At 48.9% G+C, this 23,639-nt stretch overlaps 1 protein-coding gene across 1 annotated transcript in view; it reads right to left on the reverse strand.

Moving 5' to 3' along the window:
* DOC2B (double C2 domain beta) overlaps nucleotides 1-23,639 on the reverse strand; it is a 137,787-nt gene that overhangs the window by 32,384 nt on the left and 81,764 nt on the right. Inside the window, 1 exon segment of the mRNA XM_032793091.1 lies at nucleotides 2,680-2,806. Within this exon segment, the coding sequence (XP_032648982.1) occupies nucleotides 2,680-2,806 (127 nt within the window).

Raw genomic sequence — 23,639 nt, forward strand, 5'->3', positions numbered from 1 at the left:
CAGGCCTCCTCCGCATTTAAATCCACAAGTTCCTCCGTCCAATCCACTTCCCTAACTAATTTTCTTAACTCTTTAAAATTAGCCCTCGAGAAGTCGAAAACCCTAATCCCAGATCTACGTTTGTTTATCCTTCCATCTAATTTGAATTGAATCAGCTCATGAATGGGACAATTTAAGCAGTTGGATTTTTTCAGATTTTTTTCTAACTGAAGCAATCTGGCGAAATGGACACAGATTCACACAGTGTTTCAGGGTCACCGCAGCTGCATTTTTCACCAGAAACCCAGCTCTAGCCTTCAGCTACCTTGCCTGGGCTGCCCGCTGCATCTGATGGCCCCAGGCAGTGCAGCAACACCACTTACACCTGCTGCAGACAGAGTTCCCTGCGGCTCTTTGCTTACAGCCTGGGTTCCGAAAGCTGCTAATACCATTGTTCCACGGGCTGGAAGTCAGGGGCTGCGTGGGAGGGGAGACTCAGAGCCAAAGCGCAGCACTCACCTGGGGTGACAAATCACTGCCCAAATCACTGAGGAGGGCAGTTCAGCCCTGTTTGTTATTGCCAGGCCCTGCTTGCAAGCCGGGATTAGAATCAGCCCAAATAATACCTAATGGCACATCTAAGGAGGTGTCCGATTCAGTCACGGTGCCTCTCCCACGCACTCTCGGGCAAGGATTTCCTGGGAAAGGGAATCTGGAGATGATTCACCCCCAATGCAAGCAATGTGGGGCCTGGGCATGCCGAGGCTGCTGGAGCACAAAGGGGACGTGCATGGTACCCTGGGATGACCAAGGATGGGGTGGGTTTGAATGCAACCCTGCACCAGGGCCTGACTTTGCTCTTGTTCAGCCTGGGATAATGGGGTATCTCCCGTTTTAAATGGGTGTGACTGGGGGCACGAGGGAAACTGGACCTAGGGAATTTAATGATCCAATCATCAGATGGATTGGGCGGTGGACGGCCAAGGTTTCCAGCTGTCTAAGGACTTGGAAGCATTAATGGGAAGTGGGTGGTTTGGAAAGGCTCAGCCTGCCAGCAGCCTGCTTGCTCCGGCCCCATCAGAGTCAATAGCCAAACTGGCTTCAGTGGCCTGGATTTCACTGCAGGGTCTGACGCGAGCAAGCGAGTAGCAGGAGACACTCAGTGGAAGCCAATGCTGCCATTGGGGTGTAGGACAGCCGAGGTGCCTGCACACCCCCATGTACCGACATCCTTCATGGACCACTCGCTGCTGAGCTTGCACTCCAAGGAAACACACAGCTCTCTCCATGCACCTGCCTGGACACCCCAGCAGGACTAGAAACCATGCTTATCTGCAACCACTCCCCTGGCACGAGAGCGGACGTCTACCAGGAGACCCAGGAGCCAATAAGCCTTGCTGGGCTGATCGGCAGGAGAAAGCGATTGGCTGGCTGTCAGGGCTGCTTAAGGGGAAGAAACGGATGGATACTTTTAAAGGACAACAGCATCTGTGAACTGTGTGACCTCCCCAGGAACTGATCCGCACTGATAGAGGACTCCCAGCCCAAGGAAACATCCTGCAGCTCTGCTCCTCTTACCCAAAAGGTGCTAGTGTGAGCAATTAGCCTGGACACCGCGATTAGCCTGGGAGGATGAACTCTCCTCCTCACACCTTTCCACATGAAGAGTGGGATGAGCTGCAAACATGGGCGGCTCCAGGCCCCAGCACGCCAAGCATGTGCTTGGGGCGGCAAGCCACTGGGGGCGTTCTGCCAATCACCGCAAGGGCGGCAGGCAGGCTGCCTTCGGCGGCATACCTGCAGAGGGTCTGCTGGTCCTGTGGCTTTGTCCGACCTCCCGCAGACCAGTGGACCCTCCGCAGGCAAGCTGTCGAAGGCAGCCTGCCTGCCGTGCTTGGGGTGGCAAAATCCCTAGAGCCGCTCCTGGCTGCAAAGCCGGCATTTCTAGGTGATCAGAGTTTAGCATTTTGTTTATCCTACTGTAACAAACCTCACTTCCATTGCACACCATGTAACACAGGACTGCACATGAACAGACCCCCGTCAGGTGCACACACTCCAAAAGCACAGATCCCTGCCACATGAGCTAAAGAAGAATCTCCATTAGTAGTACAGGGCTATGGCACATGGTCAAGCCGTTCTAATTCTATTCAACAGAGGGCAGCGGTGGCACACCCTAGCCAGCTCATGACAACACTTACGCAAGTTCTCCTCCAAGGCTAAATAAGTTATGCTCTGGAGCCATCCCATCAAACCATGCTGCGCTGCACTAACACACGAGCTGGACTCTCTCTCCTCTCGGTGCTGTGGAGAGCTGCTGGCTTTGCATCTTTCCCCTCTGGCTGGTCCAATTCCCTCTAGGCCTCCTCAGCCTGTCAGCTGCCATGCGGGAGAGGAGGGTGTCGCCAGTCAGGCTGTCGCTGCTGGCCCCTTTGCAGCGCTGAGGCTCAGCAGCAGGTCTGCTGTTGGCATGTGGCCAAGCATGAGCACTTAGAGGCAGAACTCCCAACGGCCAGGCTGGCGAGGGGGCACTCCCTCCACACCCGTTTGGGGAGAGGGGCTCTCAAAGCACCCTCTAAGCAGCAGAGGAAGGGCTAAGAAGTGAAAAGGAGACAAGGAGGCCAAAGGCAGAGCCGATCAGTCAGAGCTAGATTCTACCCCGCTCCCAGTCACCCATCCCAGAGCCCTGCCCTCACTCACCGGCAGCTGCTTTTCCAGACAGATGCTGAAGGTTTTGGTTTGGTTGGGCTTTAGCTTCTTCAGTGGGATTCTCGTCTCCCCGATGAACTCATTGTGGCGGAACTTGTCTTCGTCGCAGACGGAAATTCTGAAACACACACGGGGGAGAGGGGGAATCAGTCCCAAGACAGGCTGGCAAAAGAGGAGGGGCCAATCTGTATTTCCTGCTAACTAGGGGGTGAACTGAGTGCCACATTAAACCCTCTGCTCCTCCCAGACCCAGTATGGCATGGGCAGCTGCAGAACAAGCTTCCTCCATGATGCCCCCCATGGGCAAAGGGAAGGCAGAGCTCTGACGCCAAGGCCCATCCAAACGCTGGCTTTTCAAGTAGAATTGCCCGACAAAGGGGCCCAGTTAGTGCCCTTGGCCATAGGGAAAATACAGTCCTAATTCACCAACCAGAGACCTAACTCACCAGTTCTCCCGGGCTAAGCCTTCAAACCACAGCCCAGAGACTGAAATGAGCGACCCTCCACCCAAAGATGAGTCAGCTCCTTCCCTAAGGGCTATGCGGGCACTGTCAGAAATGGGATGTCTCAGAGGTTTAGCGTTTCTCAGTGCAGTAAGTGTGGGAAGCTGTCATAGCGCTCAAAGAAGGGGGCCCATACCTGACTCCTCCCCATCAGAGAGAGAGGGGAAGCAGAGCAGCCATAGGTGCATATTCAAATATCGAAGTGCATCTCCTGAAGGATCCCAGACCACTTTACCACCATTCAAATGGAGCCACCTCTGGTTTAAGGGGCATCAGCTGATGTACAGCGGTGGAAAGGGTGAGACAACGTCAGCTGAAGTCATGGGGCAAACTGAGTCCTGGCAGCAGCACCTCTGGATCTGTCACACCCTCGCAGTCAGAGCAGGGAAAGCCTCAGGGTTTAAACATGAGCTTCCACAAACACAGTGAACCGAGTGTATCCACCTTGGACAGAAAGGTGCAGTCGATGCTGCTGCACTGGACTCTGGCTGCAGCTATGTTGACTCTGATGGTCACACTGCTAAGCTACCCCCTATGGCTTTGTGCCAGTTCTTGACTTTTGGAATTTCACTCTGCTTGGATGGGGAAACAAGGTTGGTCAGTTTCATTCTCTGGTTCCTGTGGCCTAGAACAAACCTAATGGGTGTTGGGAGAACAGGAGCACAGATTGGGGTGGGATTGGGGAGCTGTCCAAGGATCGCCAGGGAATGAGAGCATAGTTTGCATTAAACACTGTACAGAACACGAAACGACAACAACAAAACCTCTGGTGATGAACTCTTCCCATCCCCTCTTCTCTGCTTAACACAAGTCCTTCTGCCGAGGCCCCGAACTAACCGACTGCTGCCCAGGCAAACTTTCCACTGCAAATTTTAAACTCAGACAAGTAAAAGGAGCAAAGAGAGGCATCTCCAGGCTGGAATCTCACTCCCCTGCCACATGCTCTCAATGCTGGAAAGTTAAAGCAGCTGAGACTGTCACCTTGCATGTTGTTCCTCTGCAGCGCTGCTTTTAAACACTTAACAAGACTCCAGATTAGCTAGAAATAGCTCAGCAGGCTGACCAGGGGAGATGCTGCAGATACAGCTCCAGGTGGGGGCTTCAAAGCGCCAAGCCCTGTACCTGACAGACGGAGTTAGACTGTGCTGACAGCTCATTTCCTGAGAGTGACAGCACCACCATAGCATCAAGAGAACAACCTGCAGATCTCAAACAATACATGCTGGAGGAGGCAGGCTGGTGCTGGTGATCAAAGCAGGCGTGGGACTCACGCTCGCTCTTGCGTGTGCCAGTTTGCACCCGAGCATGAAATGGAATAAGACCCCCACCTCGGCCCCCCTTGTTAGCAATGAAACACTAACGCATGCAACTCTGCTGCTTGCAGAGAACAATATAATCCAGCCAGCTCTCACTCACACACGCACGCGCACACAGCCCTACCTCAGGGCACAGGGCACTGGCTCGCTGCCTCCCCCTTTCATATTGATGGCTCATTCAATAAACCTGGCCAATTCAATTCGATCCCCTTTTCATTTTCTGACAGCTGCAGAGCATTCACCATTCTGGTCAGGGTTGATCACTAAGTTTAAAATTACACATTAACTTGTTCCGATATTGCCTACAAGGCCAAAGCCAGACACAGCCGCGGGTGGCTTGGAGCGACAGAAAATCCACACCTACAATTCTGAGGCATCTTATCAATACCCAGAGAGAGGTGCACGGCAGAGGGGTTCTTCCACTGCCTGAGATAGAGATGTGACAGCTGCCTACTCCTGTACTGACACATAGGCTTCTGTAGGAGGCATGCTCGTTCACAGAAAATTACTGGCCTGATCCTGAGCATTTCCACTGAAGTCAGCGGGAGTTGCAGAGTCAGGCCATACAGCGGCAGGATGCACTGCAGGGAAAAAGGAGTTTAGGCTCCTGGATTCTAATCTTATCTCTGCTACCATTAGCTGTATGACCTTGGGCAAGTCATTTAACTTCATGCTCACCTAATGCTTGAGGCCAGGCTTGTAGAGTGTTCTGAGATCTACAAATGAGAAGCACCATAAAATGCCAATTTATTCTTATTAATATTTACCAATTTGCATTACAGTAGCACCTAGAAGGACCCAACTGAGATCGGGGCCTCACTAGTCCCTGCCCCAAAGAGCTGCCAGTCTACCCTAAAAAGACACAGCAGCCAAAGAAAGGAGGTTGGGGGGCGGGATGTGTTACTATCCCCGTGTGACAGGTGGGGAGCTGAGGCACAGACTGAGTGGGATTTCCAAACACACTCCAAGTTGGTCTAACTCTGAGTGCATTTGAAAACTCTGGCCCTAAATGACTTGCCCAGAATCACCCAGCAGCGAGTCGGCAGCAGGTCTGGAACAGAGCCATGACAGCCAGAATCCCAGCCAGCAACTCAGCCAGAGGTAGCTGTGGTTGTATTTGTAGCAGTAGCATTTCACATACTGATAGACTCCAAAGCCAGAAGGGATCACTGTGATCACCGAGTCTGACCCCCCTCGATGGCACAGGCCAGAGAACCAGCCCCCCAGGATAATCCCTAGAGCAGATCGATTAGAAAAATGTCCCATCTTGATTTAACAATGGAGAATCCACCATCACCCTTGGTAAGTTGTTCCAATGGTTAATTACCCTCAGTGTCAAAAATCTATGCTTTATTTTCAGTCGTATTTTGGTCCCCTTCAGATAAGATTCCTCTTGGGGAGAGGCTGATCCCTAAAGATCGCCAAGCACTATTTGCAAAAATAAGGCGCTAATAGATTATTTGCACCTCAGAACAGAGACCACCTCTGTTTGCACAGTGGCTCGTGCAATGGAGTCCTGGCCCATGACACGGCCCCTAAGCACGACCACCATACAAATAATAAAACAACAACATTGGTGAGGTATACTCCCATTCAGCTCTGGTACATTACATTCTGCCTAGCTCAATCCTCTTGCCGTTTCATTTGAGTGAAGGATTCTGCTTCCTTTTCTGTGGCAAACTGGTGCTGTCCTGCACCTCAGTGGTACCTGTATCTCAGCTGGTGTTTGAAGAGATCCTAGTGTACAATTTATACTGCAGTTTATAGGGTGCCATATAAATTCCTATTTCTTAAAGTTTCCTTGGCTCCAAGTGAAAAGAAATAATAAATATTGAGGGAAAAATCCATCTGTATCCAGAGCACTTTAATTTTTGTGTATAAGATAAGTTATCATGTGGGTTTTATTAGAATTTTAGAGCCCAGGAGCAGAAATGGCCACATTAATTTTAATTACAGAATTCATGCATTCGCCCTTGAAAACTTTCCCAGTCGACAACATGCAGCTCCTGGTCGTTGATCTCCGGGTATTTTTCTTATGGAAACTATCTGGGTGCTAGTGTTTCCCGTGTGCTTTAATCAAGAGCAATGACAACACATTCATTCCAGCAGGTCCAGGCAGTGGCTGAACTGGAGACGGGAGCTGTTCCTAGGTGGCACTGCAGGTGCTTCTAGACCAGCTGACATATCAGTCTGTTCATTTATCCTTTGCTTTCAGGGTAGAGCAACAAGACTTATGTGGCATGTTACAGGTGAAAGACAGCATAGACTAGCAGACAAAGCACTAGACTAGGTCCTGGGTTCTATTCCCAGCACTGCCACTGACCCATTGTGTGATCTTGGGAAAGTCACTTAACCTCACCATGTGTCTGCTTCCTGACACACCCTCTTGTCTTGTCTATTTAAACTGTAAACTCTTTGGGGTAGGACTGCCTCTTACTATATGTAGGCACAGCACCTAGAACAATGGGGCCTCAGTCTCTGTGCGGGTCTCTAGCCACTACGGTAATAGAAACAAACAATCCTGCAGCCCGGCCCCCTGAAGTGAATGGAACTCCTCACCTGAGTAGGGATTGGATTCTACATTTCCAAAGTGCTTTAAGAACATAAATCACACTGTTCATAATTATTTGCATCACGCTAGTGCTGAGCAGCCCTGATTTAGATCAGGCCCCCGTTGTGCTGAACACACAGAAATAAAAGATAGTTCCTGACCCAGAGAGCTCACAGTCCCCATATCATCCCCAAGTCCCATCATGGATGCTGGGAACCTGACTTCCCTTTGCACTCAGTGTCTAAGCTCCTTGGGGCTGGCACTGCTGTGTGTATGTAGGTCTCTGTAAGCTCCTTGGGGATGGCACTGGTGTCCGTCTGTCTTCCAGGAGCTGCCACAATTCAGGTAACTAACAATAAACAGGGTAGCCTGTGTCAAGCTGTCCTGCAGACTCAAGAGCATGAGTACCAACCTCAGGGTACACTGCTAAGACCCAGGGCACAACCCCCAAATGGGCTGAGTTCTATACTTAGATTTTATCAACCAAGTATCGAGTGTATATTCCTCAGGCACCATAACAGCCAAACCATGGAGTCACAGACAGTCCCCTTGGGCTGTCTCTTCACCTAGGCAAGACTGTCTTTGTGAGAGACGGGCTTCTACACCATGAATCACAGCAATATTCTGGTTATATCCAGTCTCGAAGGACCACTCACCCACCCCGGGTCAATTGGACTTTGCTAGTAGCCAATCCCATAATAAATTATCTACTGATTTATTCGTGGGAAAAGGAAGTAAGAGAATTATTTACAAGGTTAAGGCAGGTAAATGCACACACCCAAATGAGTTTAAGTCTTAAGTTTCCAAAGGTAATAGAAGCAAGCTCTAGATGTCCTTTAGGGTTAATGCAGGCTAAGCAACTGAGGATCCCTTGCTTATGCCTAGAAACCCCTTGCCCTCAGAGTCAAACAGCAATGAGATCCAGTTACTCCTTGTTCCCTCTTCTGCTCTGAACTGCAAACTCAGCTGATGGGAGGAATTAACTTGCAAGACTTATCTTCATGTGTGTGTGGAGGAGGGAGCAAGGTGGAGGGGTGGAGTAACAAGGAAGTATTTTGTCCTCTTTAATGTTCCAATCTAGTCTGTCTGGCATTGATAGGCCTTCCTTGTCAGGCAGGACACACCACCATTTCACATGAGTTAATGTCTCTCTCCTGTCTGGTGGCTTACAATGCAAATGCTCAAATATGCCTTACAATATGGGATACAGATGTCGTGAGTGAGACTGACGCAGGCAGCAGCTCACAAGCATTCAATGAAGTCTAAACACTAAACATATTCTTATAGTTCTATTTTAACAATACCAGCACACAGCTGAGCCAGTCTGGTGCCAGCTCTGTAACCGTCAGTGTTCAATTGAGGCCTGGGGACCTAGGCAATGAGCTGCCATCTAGTCTGCCAGCCTCACAGCCTGACCCCCACTGTACAGAGGCAGACTCCGAAAGAGCCCGGTTAATGACCCACTGTCTGAGATGCTGAGCATCCACAAGTCCCAGCAAATCAGTGGCAGCTGCAGGTTTGAAAGTCAGGAGACAAGAACCCAATGTAGCTGCCTTTGAAGTGAACAGAAAAATTCCCATTGGCTTCAGTGAGCTTTGGATGGGACCCTCCAAGGTCTGAGTGAGTCACTGGCACAGAGGGATGAGAGCTCAGGTTTCCTGTTGCTGGCACTAGGCTGGAACATTGTCCCATTGAGGTGCAGAAGTTGTGATGTGTGTGCATGGCTTTGGGCACCCAGGCAGTGTAGCTGCAACACGTGATGGGCACTTTTACGCGGCTCACTGCCTCTCCAGTGCTGCCTTCCGCTGAAATTCAGGGCCTGGGAAGGCAACCGCTGTTTGGATGAGGAATCAGTGAGGCAGACGCAGGGTACTTCCTCCGTGTGACTTGTGAACATTCTCTGATGACACAAGCTCCTGTTTCCCAGAATGGTACTGGGAAAAGACCTGCCTGCAGATAGCTCCCTTGTGCAGGAGGCTCAGGCCAGGCGCCTTTCTGCCTGTTCCTCACTCTTCTCCAAGGATTCACACAGGCAGGGCCCCTCAACAGAGGGTGGCCTATGACAACAGAAGTCTTGTCAGTGTAGGAGGACTGCCATGCGGACAGAAGCCCTCTCCAGCCCACACAGCTGTGTCTACACTGGGGGATTTGCCAACATAGCCGTGTGGGTCGGGTTTTTCCACATTCCTGATTGACGTGGCTAGGCAATGCAACTTTGAAGTGTAGATCATCAAGCAATAGACACTCAGCAACAGGCACACTCTGTTGCTCACCACCCACATGCCAATTGGGTCCCAGCCCCCTAGTCTGAAATCCAGTAAACCCCATTAGCTGTACACTCCCCTCCAGACCATGTGGCTGGGCGAGGTGGCTCTGGGTGTTGGCCCTTTCCTTTGGAGTTGAGTGCTTCAGGCACCTGTTCACTTTAACAATGTCTGGAACCCACTTTGGTTCCAAGACACCTGCTATTAACATTGGGCTTTCATCCCACAGCTTGGCTGCACTGCAGCCCATGCAGACTGTCTGCGAAGCGCATGGACAAAATCCTCACAAACCGGCTGGGTTTCTCACTCCACCCAAGGCATCCTACCTTGGCTGCCAATGCACATGGACCTTGCTGCTCCTCTCCCTCCGGTTTCGGAGCACGTTCTCACTGTGTGTGTAGGCGAAGAGGGACATGAGCCCTCCCTGTGCATCAAGATCAGAACAAACTCCCGCATTTCCAAGTCGTGGGGATGGCTGATGTGATAAGGCTGTCACATTTATTTTAATTACAGTGGCTCAGTGTTGTTTTTCATGAGGAACTGGGGCCAAAGCCAACATAACTGGAGTAATTTAAATGTTACAACTAGTGCTTCCATGGATGCAGGATACATTTTTTTTGTACAGGGAAGAACAATTAAAAAGAAAAAGTGACCAGTCTAAAAGATCAAGGCAGCAAGCATGCTAATAAATGTGTATGCTAACAATTCCAGAGCCTGTATTAGCAGCTAATGAAATCACCAGAGATTGATTTAACATACTGGAGTCTATGCTCCACTCCATGCTGGGGAGCAAATTATTAGCAGAATCCAGTACAAACCCAGCAGGGGACAGATTCCCCCCACCTCACCCCCTCTACGGTTTCCCATTAAAATAAACTTGAATTTGGATAGAATTTTTTGAGGTTAATGCCAAGGAAAGGACCTCAAGGGATCCCCAAATTAACAAGGGCTGCTTTGCTCTGAGGGAGGGAGAACCCTCTTAGAAGAGCAAAGCAAAACACCCACAGGTGTGGACACAACTCCAAAACATTGCAACTCGCTGGGCTTGGGGAGGGAGAAGATGGGGACCTTCTGGTGTGAAAATGGATCCAGGGGACAGCTCACTTCCAAGGACTGCATGTGCAGAAGCAGCACCTCCAAGGATGCTGTCCTAGAACATGTCTCCGGGTGCTAGCAGGTGGGGAAGAAGCCACGCCCCCCATCCCCCCCTCATGCCAGCCTAGCTCCAGCCCCTGTCTTCCCACTCCCACTCTGCGCTGGGATTGCTCAATCTCTGACATTCTGATCAGCTTTGCCTGCATGTGGCTCCTTGCACATTCCCTTCCCCTGCTGCTTCCATCCAAGGTGCTTATCTGTTCCCCATCACCATGGCATCTTGGCACCTCACAATGTTTAATGGATTTATCCACTCAACGCCTCATGAGGCAAGGCTCTTACCCCCCTTGTACAGACGGAAACCGAGGCACAGACAGGCTAAGTGACTTGCCCCGGGCCACACAGGAAGTCTGTGGCAGAGCAGGGAATTGAACCCAGCTCTCCCAAGTCTTAGGTCTGTTCCCTAACCACTGGGCCGTCCTTCCCTTGAGCCTAGGCATGTACGTAAAGACAACGTAAGCCACCAAGGCGCATGTCTCAGTCTCTCTTTGCTCCTTTCTGGGACAGCAGGCAGGGAGAACAGAATCGGCCCTCCTTGATGCAATACAGAATCACAGCCTGCCATGATGTTATTCCCTCTACAACAGCTGGGGGCGTCATTTCAATTGCAAGATGAAAAGTCACATCTAACTAGGGGCTATGCAGGCAGTCTGTGGCTGCTTTAATGGGCCACGGGGTCCTACGGTCCTTCTTTTAACCCTCCCCTTCTTCCTGTGGTAATTGGCTGCTTCTGCCATTAAGCGGGAGCCCAGTAAGCTTCCCAGACCTCTCTCATTCTTTGCCCGGCAGCAAATTAACAGAGTAACTTAATTACCATGTACTTTAAGTAATTATTATAGCTGACCTCTTGCAAAAGTGCCCTTCCCTCAGCCGCTGAGTAAAAACAGAAAGCACAGCCAGAAGCTACCAAGCCCATAAAGAATAAGGGTATGAACTGCCTAGCGCAGGGGTTTCAAACTTCATTGGACCGCGACCCCTTGCTGACAACAAAAATCACTACACAACCCAGACTGAGCCCCTCAGCCCTGGGCGGGTGGGGGCTGTAACCCAAGCCCTTCAGCCCTGGGTGGTGGGGCTCAGACATTTGGCTTCAGCCCCAGGCCCCGGCAAGTCTAACACCGGCCTTGGCAACCCCATTAAAATGGGTCCCAACCCACAGACTGAGAACCGCTGGCCTACTGTGTACGGGCATCACCCCCCTCAACTGGATGGAAACAGAATTGCTCAGCTGTCTGTCACAGGCTCTGTACTGCTAGCAGCTAGTGGAGAATCTCCTTGAGCTCAAGCGACAGAGACTAACTTTGAATCTGCATTAGCCCCGACAGAATCTGCCCTGCGATTCTGAGTGGCCAGGGTGTGCAGAGGAGCGATACCTGGGATGAAAGCTAGGATTTGTTACATATCTAACCTTGCTGGGGGTTTGTTTATTTCATCCTCTGAAGAATTAATGTGGCAGAGACTGCAGTAATTAGTCTTTGTTTGCAGAGTGCTTTGGAGCTGCAAAGCCCTGTAGAAATGCTAACTTTTACCAGTTACTACGATCCAGGGGAGGCTGGTCCTCACTCCAGAGGCTAGCACTAAGCTCCCAAACACAGCAGCCTCCCTGCTAGGGGACCCAGAGATATGAGAGACAGAAGAGAGCCATTTGGGATTCCTAAGCTTCCTGTCGTCAGCACAGGGCCGTTCCCTGCTGCAGCCCAGCTGGGCCATCTGTCACCAGCTGGAATTGTTGGCACATTCTCTGCAGTGGCCTGCGAAACACCTCCCCCAGTGCTCCAGATACACCCACATCTGAACCCAACAGGGGCCAGTGTAGAGTGGGAAGAGGGCGGCTAGGGCATGCAAGTCTCATGCCTTTGGGTACCTCGCTCCTCTCTGAAAATCCCAGCCTGGATACTTCAGACCCTACTGACAGCTGGGGATTGGCGAGGTCTGGGGCACCCTCCCCAATACATCCCAGCTGGTGCATCCAGCACTCGCAGGAGGCAGCGTTATCAGTCAGTCTCTAACTGCTTGTGTGTGAACACGCGTGTAGAACAGGGGACAAACTCCACCAGGGGCAGAGAAATCCAACCCCACACTTTGCTGTCCCCCATCACTCTCACGTGCTGAGCCCGGCCCCGGTCAAGAAAAGCACAGGGGTATATGTAGGCAACTCTCTTTAACTTTAATCACAGCTGTGGATGGGGTAAGGCGAAGGGGAGGGAAAGGTGCATCCAACTGTGGAGCCCCCACCCAGCCATCCCCAAGCAGGGATGGGTGGGATATTTTACAGGCAATTCTAGCGGTGTAATCTCCGGCTCCTTTCTATTTCATGCTGCATGCTGGAGATCAATGCAGAGACCCCTTCACCTTTCATCTCAATCCAACTGCATTAGCACCATTTCCAGTAGCCTTTCATCTCCACACAATCCAATGAAACTCCCTCCCACAGAGGCCAATTCATTTGAATCGCAAGGCATCAAAGATTGCTCTGATGAGGAAAGACACACACCACCACCCACACTCAATACACAACTGAGTCAAACTAGTTTCAGTGCTAGAAATCCAGAAGCAGCCACTACCGAAAGGAGGAGATGTAGCTATTTCCAATCTCAGATCTTCTCAGGAAAGATTCAGAGGAGGACTGTTTATGTGAAAACCAGAGACACAAAGTGGGTGAGGAGATATCTTTTATTGGACCAACTTCTGTTGGTGAGAGGGGGCAAACTTTCAGGCTTACACAGACCTGAAGAAGAGCTGTGTGTGGTTCGAAAGCTTGTCTCTCACCAACAGAAGCTGGTCCAATAAAAGATATTAGCTCACCCACTCCTTATCTCTCTAATATCCTGGGACCAACATAGCTACACCACCATTGCATGAATCTGTGTGAAAACTAGTATTTACCTCTGACGAGCTAAAGAATCTATGTAAATCTCAACTTCCAGATGGGTTCATAAGAGGTAATGCTCTCTCTGGTCCTTGGACCTGACCTGCCTTTGACTGTGTTGTTTCAGAAATTCCACTAACATTTCTTTACGATGTTTTTCTAAACCAAAACCCTGTTACACCTCTGACACTCATGGGAGTACTGGAGAGATTTTCAGACACTCCTGCTGCAGGCATACAGAATGCAGGTCACAATCCATTTTCTGACTTCAGGATCGAGTGAACATCAGTGTTCATCACCCTTTGAAGAAAATATTGACCAAGCCTCAGTCAATAACGACCTCTCAGGTCAACACATCTTGATAACCACAACTCAGTGCCTGCTTCTTACAGATGGGCAATGTAGCCACAGAGAACACAGGAATGGCCAGACTGGATTAGAACTCAGGTCCATCTAGTCCAGTGCCCTGTCTCAGACAGAGGCCAGCACCAGATGCTAGTTAGAGGTTTACGCTGGTCCTGACGCTAGAATCCTCAGCTGTGGGGAGTGATTTCTCAGATAATAGTGCAGTTTCTCAAGTAGCGACAATACCTTTCCAGAAGCAGAGTCCTTAAAAGAGTTCTAATTGAGAAAAACAGACAAGGTGGCAGGAAAGCACTAAAGCAAACTTGACAATGGACATCTACCAGGGTGGTCAGTGGGACAAGCCACTTGACGCATACAGCGTGCTTGACAAGAATCACTCTGAGCTGAGGCAGCCCCCCGAGATATCTAAAGAGCAAACTGACTCCAGCAGCCTGGCACAGCGAGCAGCAGTCATGCAACTCTGGGCTGGTTTCCTTGTTCCCTTTCTTCTATTGGAATACCCAGGTCATTTGTGACTAAAATAAAATTATTCTGAGCAAAGAGCCAGGCTGGCTGCTTGCTCTCCTGCTTGACCATGCAGCCAGAGACGGCTCTTATTAAATTGTCTTCAAACGCCAGGGACAAGAGAAATGTGATTTCATTTAGCACTAGATCGAGTTTTATTAAACTTTAATGAAGTCTGCACAAGTCCAGCTCCTAATGTCTTGCTTTGGAGAGACCTTCGCCACCCAGGCTACCTCACTTATACCAGTATGAATCCAGAGTAAACCCACTGCCGTTAATGAAGTTACCCCATTTGAACAGAGACTGCAGACTCCCTTAAAATAATTCCTTTTCATCCAGCTAATACAAGGAGTCTGCTGACGGCACGTCTTTCCAGCTATAAACTCCTACGAGTAACGAACAAATGGCTCACTTCAAACTGCAGGCACTGAAGCAATGGGCCTCGCTGCTTAACACCCAGTGATCAGTGCTTTCCAAACCAGGGTTTGGCCCCAGTATTATCACAGTGCAGTTAAACTGCTTTGCAAGTGTGAGTTGCAACAAGTCGTGAAGTGGAGGTAAAGCAGATGAGTGCTGCCAAGGATCCTGTCAGGGAAGACACTGGGACAGGAGCAATGTTACACACAGTCTCAGTGTCTCACACCTTAGAGGTCATGGGCTGCCGGGGAAACCAGGTAGGGGGGAATGTCTTTGGGATACCAGGCCTTCCCAGCCAGACGCACAGGACCAGCTTGCACCCAAGCTGAGGAGTCTATCAGTTTCCTTTCTGCTGATGGTTTTGCTTTTTTGTACCAGAGCTTCCAGGAAAAGCCCTTACTGAGAGTGATTAAGTTTTTCCTTCTGCTGAGCCATGAATTCACCTTCTTGCATTCCAAGAATTCTTTGGGGAGTGAGTTGAGGGTTTCCTCTCGGGGTCTGGAATTCAGAGTGAGTTTAGTGTTGGACACAGCCAACCATACCCCAAATATGTTCCAACCCTGCTGACGATTCTCCATAAATTAGATATCTCCAGCTACACGGCTCTCTTAACAGCAAACAGAGGTGCTGGCTGATTGCACATAATGGCAATAATTTGCTTACAGAGTTTCAGGGATGCTCAGAGAATTTTCGTCTCCATGCTAAATCTATAAATGCCTTTCCCACACTGGCAGTTAATGAATCGTGTCTTCATTACTTTGCAGAGACCACTCTGAGCTTCAGGAGAGAAGCCAGTGGAACGATAAACACTCACTGCATGTGGAACACCATGTTCCCTTGCCGCATCTTAAACAGGGATGGTTTCAAAACTGATGGATGTTTACTTGCAGCAGCTTAAGGACAAGGGTCCACGCTTCACGCTGTGAGAGCTGAATGCTCCCGACAAAGGCTGCGCACGCTTGCTTATATCCGGATGTCTTGGGCTGATGGCACGTGGTCTGAAGCAGGTTTTACAATGGTCCCAGCCCCCTGTTGAGCAGGCAGCCTGCAGAAGTGCGTGACAGAAGCAACCCTGGAAGAGAGCAAGTACAGAGATAAAATGGCAAGGAGTAGGGAGAGGGCGAAGCGTGCACAAGAAGGAAAGTGAGACCCTTTGGGTAGGAAAGAAACAGGTTAAAACTGTGCGCTCTCAGCTTTAAACAAAGGATTTTGGATCCATTGGAGGCAAGGAAGGGACCGATGCTGAACATGGGATGTTTCATTCTGTTGTTGTGTGTCCACAGACACTGGGCGAGAGGATGGGAGCAAGGACTACTGGCAGGCTGCCACAACTGCTCCTAGGTCGTATACAATTCTGTCCCCAGCAAGACCCGTGCAGCATCAGGGCCTGTCAACGCTGTGAAAGGATGCGGTGTTGGAACACCTCTTAAGCTGCATAATGTTAGCACACCTCAGACCTCAGTGCAGACCAATTCTGGGCTCTGCCAGACTCCCTGCCTGACTGTAGGTGAGTTACTTTACTGCTCTGTACCTCAGTCTATATAGCAGGCATAATCACACCTCCTTTGTCCTGTCCACTTAGCAAGCACAGGCCAGGGCAGAGACTGTTTCTTACTCTGTGGCTACGTCTACACTACAGGATAAATTCGAATTAGCTTAAACCGATTTTATAAAACAGATAATATAAAGTCGATTGTGTGCGTCCACACTAGGCACATTAATTCGGTGGTGTGCGTCCATGGTCCTAGGCTAGCATCGATTTCTGCAGCAGTGCACTGTGGGTATCTACTGTAAAATAATGAGGCCAATAATGTCGATTTCCGTCCACACTAACACTATTCCGATATAGTAATATCGATTTTAGCATTACTCCTCTCGTTTTGTAGGAGTACAGAAATCGATTTAAAGAGCCCTTTAAATCGATATAAAGAGCAGTGTAGTGTGGATGGGTGCAGCATTAAATCGATTTAACGCTGTTAAAATCGGTTTAACAGCGTAGTGTAGACCAGGCCTGTGTAAGACAGGATGGGAAAGGGAACTAGAAGTGCAGGGAAGGAAGCATTTAACAGCTGAGAGGGCTTTCAGCTTTCTTAGTACAAGGATATGTTAGATAACAGAAGCTGTCGTTGGGATGGAGGCAGAAGGCCCACAACACTAAGCACAGTGCAAGCATACAACAAATCATAATCCTGTTTAAATTCACTGCCCATCCAGCCATCGGCATTCGGTGCTAAAACCCAATTATCTCTGACCAATCAAGAGCCCCATTCAGTTCTGAGCCTGTCCCTTTCTCAAATGCCCAAGGATACTTAACACCTTTTCCACCAGTAAATGCAGCCAGCTCTTTATTCTGTGGAAGGTTGGCAAATCCAGGCTCTGACAGTCATAGTGTGAGGCAAAAAACCCTTTAGAAAACAGAAATTCTGTATGCCAAGTTTTTGAGTCTGAGAACCTTCAACTAATCCCCAAGAGGCTGAAAACAGACAGACAGAAGGCCCTCTTTCCTTGTGTTGCAAATGCTGAATGATGCCAAACCACTAAAGCTATTCAAACTCAAGTCCCACTAAAGCTGAATTCTCACCCTGAGCAACTCGCCAGGATGGACATAGCCAGAAAACAGGTGGAGGGAGTCAACCACCCACACACAAGCCATCTCACATTGCTACAGACCAGGTATGCTCTTCACCCGAGCAGAAGGGATCTGGTTGGCTGAGAGCTAGGGCAACCGAGGCTTTTGTAAAAGACAGGGAGGCAGGTGGGGAATTCCCTCTGGGTTCCAAGAGAATTAAAGCTATTCCTCATAACTGCTGCAGAGTCAATTCCCTCCAAGGATGCAGTTATTAGCTCATCAGTAAGAAACGGGTTAATAAGATAGCAGAGGCTGCGATGGAAACGGACACAGATATAACAGGATGAGGTCCTGTTGACATTCTCATCTGGATACAGCCATCTATCAAGGGGTATCAGGAGTGTTTGTACCTTTGAATAGAGGCTAACGGTTTTACAGAGGATATATTACGTTTACAAGAAAGCTCCAATGCCAGTAGAAACAGGATCTTTACTTCACATCAGCAACCACAATCCCTTTGACCTACCTCGGTGCACCTGAGTTGTTTGCAGGTTGGGATGTGGATGTTAAGTGTGCTAATGTCATCTTCTCTGCCTATCAAGTCTTTTTAAACATGCTATGCTAGAAGTGTATGAGTCCTGTATTTCACTGCAGCGAGAGTGTCAGATCTGTTTGCAACTTATTCATAGTGAGAGTCACATCTTACAGATAGTGCCTCTCATGGACACATCCCTTCCCAGCTGCAGTCCCTCAGTGTCCCTGTCCCAACTTCAGCAGGGCCTTAAATGGAGAAGTAGGTGTTCAGATTATGCCTAGCTATCCTTTAAGGACAGAAACAAGAAGCAAGAGCCAGTGTCAGGTGACCAGCCAATACTCTGGGAACAATTACACAGACTTGCCTTGTGAAGCCCTTTGGGATGTGTGTGTGACAGGAGACACAAACCAATGGAAAAATATTTCCATTGATAATAATCAACATTTACAGATAGACAAAGAAAGAAAAATGCTGCTTGAGAACTTACTAGCGTTTGATTTAAGGATATTTACTTTGTATATTTTGACATGTGATGTTAACAGTTTGTGTTTTAACAGCTATAAAACTAACATTTTGATTCTCAACATCCACTCTCAATAAATAATTTTCGGACCCTCCATTGTCCGAACCAACCCGTAATTTCCTGCAATTGTGAACATTTAAATAGCTAAAAATAAAAAAAAGTTTACAAACCATAATTTTGCACAACCGCAGACATTTAAAATAAATAAAAATGGAAAACATGCTTAAAAATAAACATCAATATTATCTGTCAAAATCATTAAAAAATAAAAATCGAATTCTGCCAAGCCTATGGATAGGCGCAGCCTATGCCTGCTGCATAAGTGCAATCGGTTACACACTTTGGTCCCCGTCCCGTTAAGGCTTACACTTCATGGTCTCATTGACTTCAACGGGATTACTCACCGCGTGTCAAGCTAAGCATGTGAATAAGTCTTACCAGGGTCAGAGCCTTTGGGCTGCAAGCTGCTCTAGAGGCACATAAGAGAGATGTCACTGTGTCATCACTGCAAAAAACACCAACATGCTAGGTCAATTTAAAAGCCTAGCTGAGACAAAGTGTACGTCTGGCCTCAAGTTAGCTAGCTGAGGTCAACCCCAGGACGGCTAGGGAGAGGGACACGGAGTTGGCCATGACAAGCTAAAGTTAGTGTCTGATCACCACTAGGATTTTACACCAGTTTGATACTGCAATCCTGATGGAAAAAAAACACAGCCCTTTTTTCCGGTGGAGATATAGCCACAGATGGGCCCCAGACCCCAACACTGCAGCTTCGGGGTGTTCTCTCCAGATGTGCATGATCTCTCACTGGTTATATACACAGTGTGCTGGTAACAATGACAAAGCTTGGTTACTAGAGACTGCTTCGGCTCCAGTCAATAATCCCCAGACCCCCAGAGCTTTGATTTCCCCTGCCTGAATATTACATACACATATAGAACCAAAGGGCTTGATTCCCATCAACATCAAGATCACTTTAGAGCATGCTAAGGTAGGAGCCCTAATTGGGTGTAAACATAATTTATGCCCCCTGTAAAGCCCCTCTTCATTGCCAGAGTAACATAAGCAGCCTTAAGGGGAATCAAGCCCATAGATTTTTATGGCCAGAAGAGATCATCTAGTCGGACCTCCTGCATAAAAACAGATCAGAGAATTTCGCCCATGATCGTTCATCCAGTCCATAGCTTGTAGTGGACCTGAAGTGTGTCTTTTAGAGAGACATCCAGTCTCGGTTTAAAGATGGAGAATCTATCACATCCCTTAATAAATTAGTCCAAAGCTTATCTGACCTCATGGTTAAAAATCGGCACCTTAATTCCAGGCTAAATTTGTCTGACTCCAACCCCCAGCCATTGGATCTCACTGTGCCTTTGTCTGTTAACATATGAGACACTAGGACAACAGCACCAAGAGGAAAATATTGGTGTTTTAATTTTCAAACTTGTTAGAAACAAGAAATAAGGTTTCGGGGTTTTTTGGTCTCTTGTTTACCTTGGCTAGTTATAACATGCCGGCGCTATGACATCTAGTGAAAAGATGATTATGGAAGTGGAGAGGTCAGTTTTCCGCTCAGCAAATGAGCATCTCTGAAGTCTCAGGTAATACACACTTCTCCAAGAGACCTTCCTCTCTTTGCTCTATGACACATGCACTGATAAAATGCAGGGCACTAGTTTAAATTAAACATTATGACTCACATCTTCTGAGCAGCTGATAATTCATTGGGGGCGAGGGATAGCTCAGTGGTTTGAGCATTGGGCTGCTAAACCCAGGGTTGTGAGTTTAATTTTTGAGGGGGCCACTTAGGAATCTGGGGCAAAAATCAGTACTTGGTCCTGCTAGTGAAGGCAGGGGCTGGACTCAATGACCTTTCAAGGTTCCTTCCAGTTCTAGGAGATAGGTATATCTCCATTCATTTATTTAATATTAACTTTTCAGTTACAGCTGTGGTATGAAAACACAACTCTTCCCAGACCCAACAAAACATCTTCCAAACCCTTCTGTTGTTTTCAATGTATTCATTCAGAGGAGGAAAATGTTTCAAAGAACCAAAGGACTTTGTTAGAAAAATGAATTTGGGCTGGTGCTGATCTCCAGGATCTGGAAAGTTTATTTCATTTAAGGACAGAATGCATGTTAACAGAGGCTGGCTGCTTCTATTTGAGAGACCCTTCATATTAAACTTCATTAAGTTGTGCAAGACTCTACTGCTTCACACTGTGTATGACAGTCTTGCTCCTTTCCATTACAGGTTCCCCCACCTCAAACCAGAGGTGACAACTGCTTAGGATGTGTCTCATCCACCTGGACCCCCACTCCCTCTCCCATGCTCCTTGCATGAAACAAGGGGTTTGGCAATTTTTACTTTAGTTTCCTGGGGTTACATTCACTAGCATCCCCCCCTCGCCCTTTGGGCTCAAATCCTACCTGAGGCTAAAAGGAAGAATCTCAGTCAACATTTGTCTATCTCGGAATCAGCAGCACACCAAAGTCCGGCAGCCTCTGTGCACCAGCACAGCTCAGGACTGGAGGAGCAGATTGCACTGCCTGTTAGGCTGGAGACACACTGGCAGAGTTGAGTAGGGCACACGGGGATGGCAGGGCAGAGCAGGGTTATGTTGCAGGTCAGGGACTGCAGCCCTACAGAGCTGTTCGGGACCCAGGGGTACAGGGATTGACTGGGGAGTGTTTGAGGCAAAGGTAGTAAGGATGCACTGCAGGCATGAGCCAAGGTGTCTGGTAGAGGAGCTCGGTCCTCGTCTGGGTGACAATCAATGGTACCTGCTAATTGTCTCAAGTTCATTTACAAAATATAAATTTAAAAAATTAGAAATAATGGTTTGGGGCTTGACCCTGACCCCATTCAAGAGGAGGGGAATCCTCTCACTACTGTGAATGGTACAGGAGCTAGTGTCCACGCCTTCAATGAAGGGGCTTTGAAGCAGGCCTTTCGAGAGCCTCAGTCACAAGGTGTTAGGTGAAGTCCGAAATGGCTGTCTTATTTTGGAGGGTTGATTCATTAATACTAGTGTCCGTGTCCTTATCGCTAGGGGAGTAAATACATGCTCCCTGGACCACCAGCCTGCTGCAGAACATCCCTGTCCTACTAAACTTGCCACACGTCTGTCAGCTGGACTGGAGCCATCTGTAAGTGGTGAGTTTCTACTGTTAGCCCCATGCGCTGTTCCTAAAGAAGGGTTATAACCCCCCCGGTGGTTACTCTCCCTCGCAAGTGGCGAGAGTCGGCTCATTACGGGATACTGCCCCTGTGAGCCAGACGCTCCCATTCCTTATCCTTTGGGAAGTGACAGAAGGGGAGGGGGGGGAACACAGGCCTGGTTAAGGAAGGTTTCTCTGTGGCGACATAGCTACAGGTGCAGCAATTCCGTTCAGTGCTAGGTTCTCAGGAGCAAGGCCTCAGGCCGAACACAATATTCAAAGCACTTCAGAAACAGCGAGCCAACCAGCCGAGAGTAGTGATCAACCCCAGGCATCACCGGGGCTTGTCACCTGGTGTACGAGAGTCGTGCAAGTCCTGCAATGACTCACTGTCTTGCAAAAGCCAGCCCTGGCTGGATACTGCAGGACTAGTAGCTTACAGCACATTGGCTGCACCAGTCTGCGGCACTGTTCAAATGGTTAGAGTACATGACTGGACTCCCTGGGTTCTGTTCTTGCTCTGCAACTGACTTTCTGCATAGCCTTGAAAGAGTCACCTAATCTCTCTGTGCCTTTGGTTACAGGCCTGAATTTCACTTCCCTATCATCCCAGGTTGGTGGATGGGTTAACCGTTAGCAAATCACTTTGGCCCTGATCCAAAGCCCACTGAATTCAATGAACAGGCTTTGGATCCGGCCCTTCAAAGTCCTCAGTGCTAAGGCAGCACATGAAGTAGAAGTGTTATTTTAGGGGGTTGATTCATTAATAATCCCTGCCCCCATGGAATTTGCTAGGCTGTTTCCTCATGTTCTCTCTCTTGCGGATGCTCGCACTGGCTTGTTGAGCACATCCTCAAAGCATCATTGTTCTCTTTTAATGTCGCCTCTTCCAGTGACTCAGTCCGTTAAAGCAGAGCCACCCCCGAAGCGCTGAATTTTGACGCTCTGAGCTGACAATGACCTGTACTTTCCTGGTGCCCAGCCTTCAGCAAGCAGCAATGTTCCTCTGCCACCTTGGAGATGCAATGTCTCTGCTGCATTGGGGGCGAAGTGTGGGGAAAGTAATCCGATATAGCCCTTTGCAGAGGTGCCCCTACCCTGATCATCTGTGGGCATGTAGGAGCCAGGTTAGCCATGTCTCTACAGAGCCTCACTCATGAGGTGGGAGCATGTGGGAGGGAAAGCATGAGGCGAACAGCCCCTGCTCTCCCCTGCGAGGGTCTGGAGCGACAATCCAGGCAGCATTAATGCGTCCATGAAGGAAGCATCTTCATTCCCTGCACTGCTGCATTAGACCAAGGCATGATCCAGACCATCAACGTTTGAAGCCGAGTGTGGAGTCCGCCAGCCCACGGAGGACTTGGGTTGGGAGGAGAGGAAGATTTTTGGCTCCTGTTCCATTTCTGCTCTGCTGAGTCACACAGCTTCCCAAACGGCAGGGAGGTGGGGACTGGCGGCAGCTTTGATTGCGTCCATTATTTTTACATTAAAGAGACTCCAACATCAATTTCCCTGCCAGGCAACGAATTTCAGCACCAAAGAGGCATCTGGCAAGCAATCTCCTCTCAAACCAAGGGGGCGTTGCTCAGGCGCTTTCAACTTGTTAGAGCTGCCTTTCAATGAGGCTGGGTTGATTAGAATGAGCGTATCCGCCGTCCTTGCTGCTTTGAAGCGCGCTGTTACCAACAGAGCAGCGGGCATTTTTCATTAGATTATGGTCATACAAAGAACTGAAGTGAGGAAATATTCAGCAAGTGCTACTTTCACATTAGATTCACACACATGCACACCCTGTTTGTGGTGTGGCTGTGCGTAAGCTGCAGCGTTTTACTTTGCATGCTGAGTTTCTATTATGCATTTGTATGATAGCAGAGCAGAGAGGCCCCATTGGGATCCCAATGCACTAGGTGCTGTATGTACACAGAATAAGAGACAGTCTCTGCCCTGACCGGCTTTCTAAGTAGACATGACAAAGGAGATGTCTTTAAGCCTGTTATACTGAGGCACAGGAAGGTAAAAGTAACAATGAAAGTTATGCAGGGAGTCTATGACAGAGCCCAAAATTGAATCCAGCTCTCCCAAGACCCCATCCAGGGCCTTAACCACACAGCTGTCCCTCCTTTTCTCGGAAAAGGCAAATGATCTTTCACATCTATGGCCTGAGGATGCAGTTTACACCATCGCTGCATGCCGAGGTGCAACATTTCACAACCTTACACC

The sequence above is a fragment of the Chelonoidis abingdonii genome, chromosome 20 (assembly GCF_003597395.2).
Source record: "Chelonoidis abingdonii isolate Lonesome George chromosome 20, CheloAbing_2.0, whole genome shotgun sequence".
Lineage (NCBI taxonomy): Eukaryota > Metazoa > Chordata > Testudines > Testudinidae > Chelonoidis > Chelonoidis abingdonii.